General features: G+C 44.3%; 1 protein-coding gene and 1 pseudogene across 1 annotated transcript; both read right to left on the reverse strand.

Moving 5' to 3' along the window:
- Nucleotides 1-1098: 1098 nt before the first annotated feature.
- LOC138046737 (uncharacterized) lies at nucleotides 1099-2274 on the reverse strand. The gene has a single exon (XM_068893327.1). It carries the CDS (start codon nucleotides 2272-2274, stop codon nucleotides 1099-1101), a length of 1176 nt encoding a protein of 391 aa, XP_068749428.1.
- A 347-nt stretch (nucleotides 2275-2621) lies between these two features.
- Nucleotides 2622-5810, reverse strand: LOC138046738 (uncharacterized; annotated as a pseudogene).
- Nucleotides 5811-7500: the final 1690 nt, after the last annotated feature.

Genomic DNA, 7500 nt, shown 5'->3' on the forward strand with positions numbered 1-7500 from the left:
ATTTTTCTCAAAGGCCCAGCCAATTGTGGAAAAACATTTTTATTAAATCCATTGACAGTTGTTTATAGAACATTTTTAAACCCAGCGAGCACAACATTTGCTTGGGTAGGCGCAGAGTTAGCCGAAATAATATTTTCAAATGATTTTCACTGGTCTGCTCAAGTGTTACCATGGCAAGATATGTTGCTATTGTTGGAGGGACAGCCAGTTCACTTTTCGGCGCCCAAGACACATTATGCGCAAGACATAGTCTTCGAGAAGGACACTCCAATTTTCTGTACTTCTAAAAGTGAAATCGTTGCAATTAAAGGGGGTGTGATAGATGATATAGAAACTCAAATGATGTCCGTAAGATGGCGTGTCTTTACCATGTATGCTCAGATACCGGAGTCGGAGCAAGTCGTTTTCAGCCCTTGCGGGAAATGTTTCGCTAAACTAATACTAGAATGAACAATTATGACATTGATTTAGAGTACCATTAATTTGCCACGTTTTATTACTCTGCGTGCAGCCTTCTCCTAAATACTATACCAAAATCACTAGTAAATTACAAACGCAATATACTAAAAGCAATGAGAAAATACTTATTTTCCTTAATTAAAAAAAAAAAAAAAGATTACACACCTAAGAAGTGTAGCACTTCAGTGTACATTATAATGATTTCCACTGTATACTGTTACGCAATAACCCGATGAGTTTTTAAAAGGTTATCACAGTACTTGACTTTATCAATTTCGACGGGTTACAATGGTAACCCGTTCAAAACAGATTACAACCTTTTGTCGTGAATGGGTCTCGCGACAAATAATCACGCCCTTGATGTAATTTTAAAATTATTTATTTTCCTATGATTCTAGCTTGACACGTCTCTGAAAAACTCTCCTCTCATACAGCACAAAAAAAGGTCTTAAGTTCACCGAGATTATATTTCCAATAGCTTACATTTCAAGTCTTAGGGTTCGGCAGTTCGGGTTTCAAAATCACGCAATGTAACGCTAACGTCTGCAACACTCTCCCCCTGTTTGACTCTTATGATGTCAAATATAAATTGAACAAGGTAAACGATAACATTAACAACTCTAAATCACATTGAAAAGTTCAGTCCTCATTTAGTTCATCTTCTGCTATCGCAGCTATGCGCTGAGGGGCACTGACTGCAGCACGTCTAGGTTGGAACTCTGAAGCTCGAGCATTCAATCTAGCAGTCCCCTCTTTGGTGTTTCTGTCACAGGACAGCTCAAGTGGATAGAGATGTTGAACTGGTCGTTCCAGGAAAGATTTTCCATCCCTCAGTAGCACTGGTCTCACTATCCCGTCTCTACCAGGGATTAACTTGTCCACTACACCGATCCTCCACAATCCTCGATTTCTTTCTTCACCCTTGATAAGTACAACGTCTCCCGCAATCAAGGCTGTTTCTTTGGTTTTCTGGTTAAGGTTGTGGCGCTCTCTGAGGGACTTGAGGTACTCGTTTTTCCATCTCAACCACAGCACCTCCTTGCACCTTCGCAGGTACTTGGCTCGTTTTCTGAGGCTGTCATCCTCTATGTTACTCGGGTCTTCCTCTGGGAGTTGATTTGGTTGGCCGAAGAGCGTAACGCTGGGGGTCAGTATCGGCATTTGGACGTCGTCCTCCACATAATCGAGGGGTCTGTCGTTAATAATTCTCTCCACATCTAAGATGACCTCTTCAAGTTCGTGCCATCTGAGGTTTCCATTACCAATGGACTTGTACAGACTCTGCTTCACTACGCTGATCAATCTCTCAAATTGTCCCCCCCACCATGGGGCTCGGCTGAGGTTGAATTGCCAAGTTATTTCTTGTCTGGCAAGGAAGTAGTTCAACCTTTCATCCTTCATAACGTGCCTCAGCCACTTCACTGGTGCCACAAAGGTTTTCCCATTGTCTGAAAAGATCTTTTCGGGGCGCCCTCTTCTTGATATAAATCGTTTTAAGCTGCTTAGGAACTCGTCAGTGCTCTGGCTCAGTAACAGGTCCAGGTAGACCGCTCGGGTGAGACTACAGGCGTAAAGAACAATGTAAGCCTTCATTTCCTTTTTGGACTTGCTGAGGTACTTAATTGGTCCAGCAAAATCCACTCCAATGAACTTGAATGGTACTGATCCAGCTGTTCTTTCCTTCGGCAAGTTGCCTGTTGGTGGATTTGGGAGTGCCGCCACTTGAAATCTTTTGCAGCCATGGCAGCCCCTAATCACTTGCTTCGTCAAACGTCGTAACCGTGGCACCCAGTACTTCTCTCGAACCTTCGCCATCGTCATGCCGACTCCCCCGTGCAAGGTTTGGGTGTGCAAGTGCATGACCAGTTTCTTGGTGAACAGTGCACTTTCGTTCTTCTGAAGGCTTAATCGTAGCTGATCTTCTTTGAAACTGACTGTATTCAGGCATCTGACTTGACTATCTCGCACCCAGAACTCTATCTGACGGTTTATCTCCGCAGTGTTGAGAGGACCGCTGATCTTCTGTTGATGTTTCAACTTGCAGTTTTGGATAAACCGTGTTATCCATGAACAAATTCGAACCGCCCTCCAAAGATCCCACTTCTGTAATAACTGGTCAAGTTCTTTGTCATCTGCTATTGCCACGGCAAGAACTTCCTTGATTACTTTTGCCTCAGCTTGAGTTTCTTTGCTTGGGCTATAGTAACGATGTCTGACGGCCAATTCTCTGGGTATGGTAACCAGGACGGTCCTTGAAACCACAGATCCACACATTCTCCTGCTTTTCCTTCTTGACTGCCCAGATCGGCAGGGTTTTCCTTTGAACCCACGTGGCGCCAATGAATGTACTCCTTGTCTTGAATTTTTCGGGCGCGATTACTCACGAATTGCTTGTACTCCCCACCACCCTTGATCCAGTGGAGAGCAACACTGCTATCTAGCCAGCAATGGACACTTGTTACGGGAAATCCTTGTAGGGCTTGTTTCACGTTGTGCACCAGATTACTAGCCATATGGCTGGCTACCAGTTCAAGCCTCGGTATGGTTAATCCCTTCTTTGCAAGCCTGGACTTGGCGGCTACGAGTCCCTGTGATGTACGTGAGGGTTGATGAGACACAGCGTATACTGCTGCTGATAAGCCTTGGCTGCTTGCATTGCCAAAAGCGTGGAGGTTAATGCTGGTTATTTCTCCCTGGTACTGAACGATGCTTCTTGGTGCTTCAATTATTTCGGGAAGATTTCCCTCCCACGTCTTCCAGCTGGCCGTCTGTTTCCTTGGTAGTTCTTGGTCCCATGGAATTCGCAGCTCACACGCTTGTCGGTAGAGCATCTTTCCCTCCAGAGTGATGGGCGACGCTAACCCTAAGGGATCATATATCTTTGCTAACTTCCCCAGGACTTCTCTCTTGGTGACATTCTCGATCGCTTCCGGAAAGCTGATTTGGATTTTGTCCGTGGCCTTGTTCCAGCGCACACCGAGCAATTTCGTTTGTCCTCCTTTTACACCCAACTGGTCTTTGGCGTAGGTTTGGGCTTCGCATCCTTGAGAACTCTGCTGTTCTTCTGGTCCTTCCTCTCGATATTCTGGCCGCTCCAGGATAGGGACATTAGAGTGCCATTTATGTAGCTCGAATTTTGCCTCTCTGAAGATGGTCTGGGACATTTCCTTTAAATGCTGTGCATGCGCGATCGTTTTATCGCCCGCTGATTAGGTCATCAAGGTAAAGGCTTTTTCTTATTTCCTCTACCGTGTCTGGATACTTGTGTTGGAGGTTGTTAAGATGCTGTTCGATTACTCCGCCCAACAGAAATGGCAACGTTGACATCCCGAACAGCGCTCATGTGGAACGCAGGGTTTTGACTTCCTTGCTCTCCAAATCTTTCAACCAATGAAACCGCATTGCGTCTCGGTCTTCCTCTCTTATTCGCACTTGCAAGAAGGCTTGCCTTAGGTCTCCAGCTAATGCCACTGGGTGGAAGCGGTTCCTTGTCAGCACACTCCAAAGCTTGTTCTGCAATGGTGGCCCAGTCTCAAGGCAATCGTTGAGGGATGGGGCCTGGTGGTAGGCTTGCGCAGAAGCATCATAAACAATGCGGATTTTTGTGCTCTCCGCCGTCTCTCGCACGACTGGTTTGTGTGGGATATAGAATTCTTTGCCTTCTGGTGCGCCTTCGGCACACTCGACTATTCCTTGGGCTAGTTGATCTCGGATAATTTCATCGTACTTTTCCAACATCCCTGGTTGCTTCTCCAGCTTCTTTACGAGGTTCTCCAAGCGTTTCTGACTGCCTGGCGTATTGTTGGGAAGAGGTGGATGGTTGCCCTTCCAGAGTAAGCCAGTCTCGTACCATCCTTCTGGGTCCTTTAGGAGTTGCTCCTTGAACTCTTTGTAAACAAGGTCTTGATCGCCAACCGAATGGTCTTGTAATCCGAGCACGTCAAGTCTGCAGAGATTCTCGTAGTCAACAGCAGAAGTTTGTGTTAGGAACATGCTGGTGAAATTTGTTTCACTTCCGGGTGACAAGATAGTCCACCCCAGGCGCTTTCATTCTGCGATGGGTTCTCCGGGTTTGCCGATTCTGGGTGTAGTCTCTGTTTTGACTTGAGCATACTCGCTGGCACCAAGGATAAGGTGAATTGGTAAATCGTAGCGATGTCTTCCATTTCTACCCCTTTCAGATGATGGTATCGTCCAATCATGTCCTTGTATCCCGGGTTGCCTAAGCTGAGCAGGACACAACGATTTACTTTGGTTACCTCGGTGTGAAGCTGAAATGCACCTGATAAGCTCTTAACAACGACTTAATGGATTTCAATCTCTCTTGTTGTTGCCTGCATCATCATTTCAATTCGTTTCAGCTCTTTTCGCACTGGTTGTTTCCTTAGTCGGTCGATTAATGCGGCAGAAGCATATGAGCTCCCAGCACCGGTATCAAGTAGGGCACGGCAATGTATCCCTCCCATGTTAACTACAACGACTGGATAGGTAACCGCGCCTCTTCTGGTTGCCACTAACATATGTTCTTGATGTTGAGATGTTTTCTCACAGATAGATGAATGATGACGCCGTTTGCAAATTCTGCAGGTTGAAGTGCTGCGACATTCTGAGGCCTTATGATTTGCACCAGTACAATTGAAACGAAGTTGTTTTACGTTCAACAGTCTCCTTTGTTCTTGTATCGTGGTGACTTTATCGCAGTTGATGGACTGGTGAGATGAATTATCGCAGTAAACACATGGCTTTCTTCTGGGGTCTTGTTGGTTGGCCTGGTACGTCCTTGATCGAGGTGGCTTAGGCAGCGTTGGTTTTTCTTGCTGATATTCATCTTCCAATTTCGGAGGGTTTCTTTCTGTCCACTTGCGCAAGGCTTCAAGTAGTTTTGGAAAATCCCATTCCTGCCAGTTGTCATCAGTGCGCACCAGGTCACCTTTTATACCCTCCAACTTGTCGAGCGTCATTCGAACGCAACCATTGATTTCCTTTAATTTACCCATAGTCTCCAATGCTTGAAGATTTGGGGACAGCTTCTGGTAAAATTCCATGATTTTGTTGGGGTTCGCTCCATGGATAGCGGGCAAAGAAATTACGTTGTTTACATACGCGTTAACTATTTTGCTAACCTTTCCATAATTAGTTTTCAATATGCTTTTCGCCCTCTCGTAGCCTTCTATAGTAACAGGTAGGCCGTCAACTGTTGTTCTAGCCCGTGGCTCCAGCAGCTCCTTCAGATAAGAAAATTTGGTGATTTGGGGCACATCGGCCGAGTCAATTTCTGCTTTGAACTGGTTCCAAAACCTCAGCCAATCTGTATGCGTGCCATTGAACCTTGTAATTTGTAATTTGGGCATCTTCGCGTTGATTGATTGTTCTTTAATCTGGCATTTTCGGTTTTCTTCGATTTTCGCCTCGTATTTAAGTTTCTGCTCTAATTTTTCCTTTCAAAACGCATCTCTTCTTGAAATTTCTTTTCTCTAATTACAGCTGCTTCATCTTCCTCCCTTTTCTTTTCGTTTTCGAGCGCCACGCTCCTGAACGTCTTAATTTTTGACCCGAGGTTGTCAATGGCCTTTTCAAACACGCTTAATTTTCTTCAAGGTCTGTGCTCCATTTTAAGATTTCTTCTACATCATCCCCGTCTTCGAACCTCAATTCTTCTACTCTTACCTTGAGGTCATGACCTTCGTCCACTTTCTTGCCTAGAGTTTTTTCCAATCTCTCTACTGATGCGAAGTTTTCCTTTTCCACCGCGTGGCTTGTCTGTCCATTCGTAAAGGTGAGAAGTTGTAGTTTCGCCTCTATTGATTTGTAAAGGCCTTCCATGCTTTCCAGTGTCCTGGCGGGGTCGCCACTTTTGTCGTGAACGGGTCTCGCGACAAATAATCACACGCTTGATGTAATTTTAAAATTCTTTATTTTCCTACGATTCTAGCTTGACACGTTGTCTCTGAAAAACTCTCCTCTCATACAGCACAAAAAAAGGTCTAAAGTTCACCGAGATTATATGTCCAATAGCTTACATTTCAAGTCTTAGGGTTCGGCAGTTCGGTTTTCAAAATCACGCAATGTAACGCTAACGTCCGCGACACATTTCTCACTCCCTCATGTGTTGATCTTGTTTTAGGCTGTACATCATTATATTAAGATACTTCAACATTACATTGCTAATTCACATTAGGAGATGTCTTTATCTATTAAGAAAATTTGTATCCTGTTTAATATTTAATGTGGCAACCTTTGTTATCAATAATCTGTTGAAGGCGCTGCGGCATTGAAGCGATAGTTTTGTTTATTATTTTAACTGGAATACTATAAATAGTGCGTATTACCCTGGCTTTGAATTCTTCGAAGGTTTCTTTAGTTATTTTTAGTTGTAAAGCATCATCCGTCAGTCTTACTCTCACTAAATGAAAGAAATTCTCGAGAGGGTTAAGGTCTGGACTTCTGGGAGGAATTTCAATTAGAGACATATCACAATTACAATTCTTCATCGCTCTTTTTGCAGCTCTACTGTTTTGTGAAGGATCCCCATCTTGCAGCCACAACCTACTTCCATTTTTGTTCGCCTTGAGGAATAATGAGTTGAAATGCTTTTTAATAAAAGTAGCGAAAAAATTACCCGTTAGGTGATCATATGACTCACAAAGAACTACCCCCTCACTATAGGTTATAGCTACAAAACGCTTCACTAGCTTACTACCAGTTCCTTCCTTACTGCCCTTTGCTGTGCATCCGAACGTTAATCCTTCGCCTCGTTTTCTCCAAATTCTTGCTTTAGGCGCCGTTGCCACTTTTAATGGGTTCGTTTTGAAAGCGAATGAGACCCCATCCAAGTAAAATGCCATTTGCCTCGTCCAAACGTCGCCATCATAAATTGTTTTCATTACATTGCAAGATGTAACTCGCCTTGGCATATCATCTTTAGTCAATAGTCCTTTCTTTCACGTCTGCAAATAGTGGAATCATTGGCGTTGAAGTAAGCGGTTCACTGTTCTCTCGGAAACATCTTCACTGCTCACCCCACTTTCCCGCATAAAATCT

The sequence above is a fragment of the Montipora capricornis genome, chromosome 4, assembly GCF_036669925.1.
Source record: "Montipora capricornis isolate CH-2021 chromosome 4, ASM3666992v2, whole genome shotgun sequence".
Lineage (NCBI taxonomy): Eukaryota > Metazoa > Cnidaria > Anthozoa > Scleractinia > Acroporidae > Montipora > Montipora capricornis.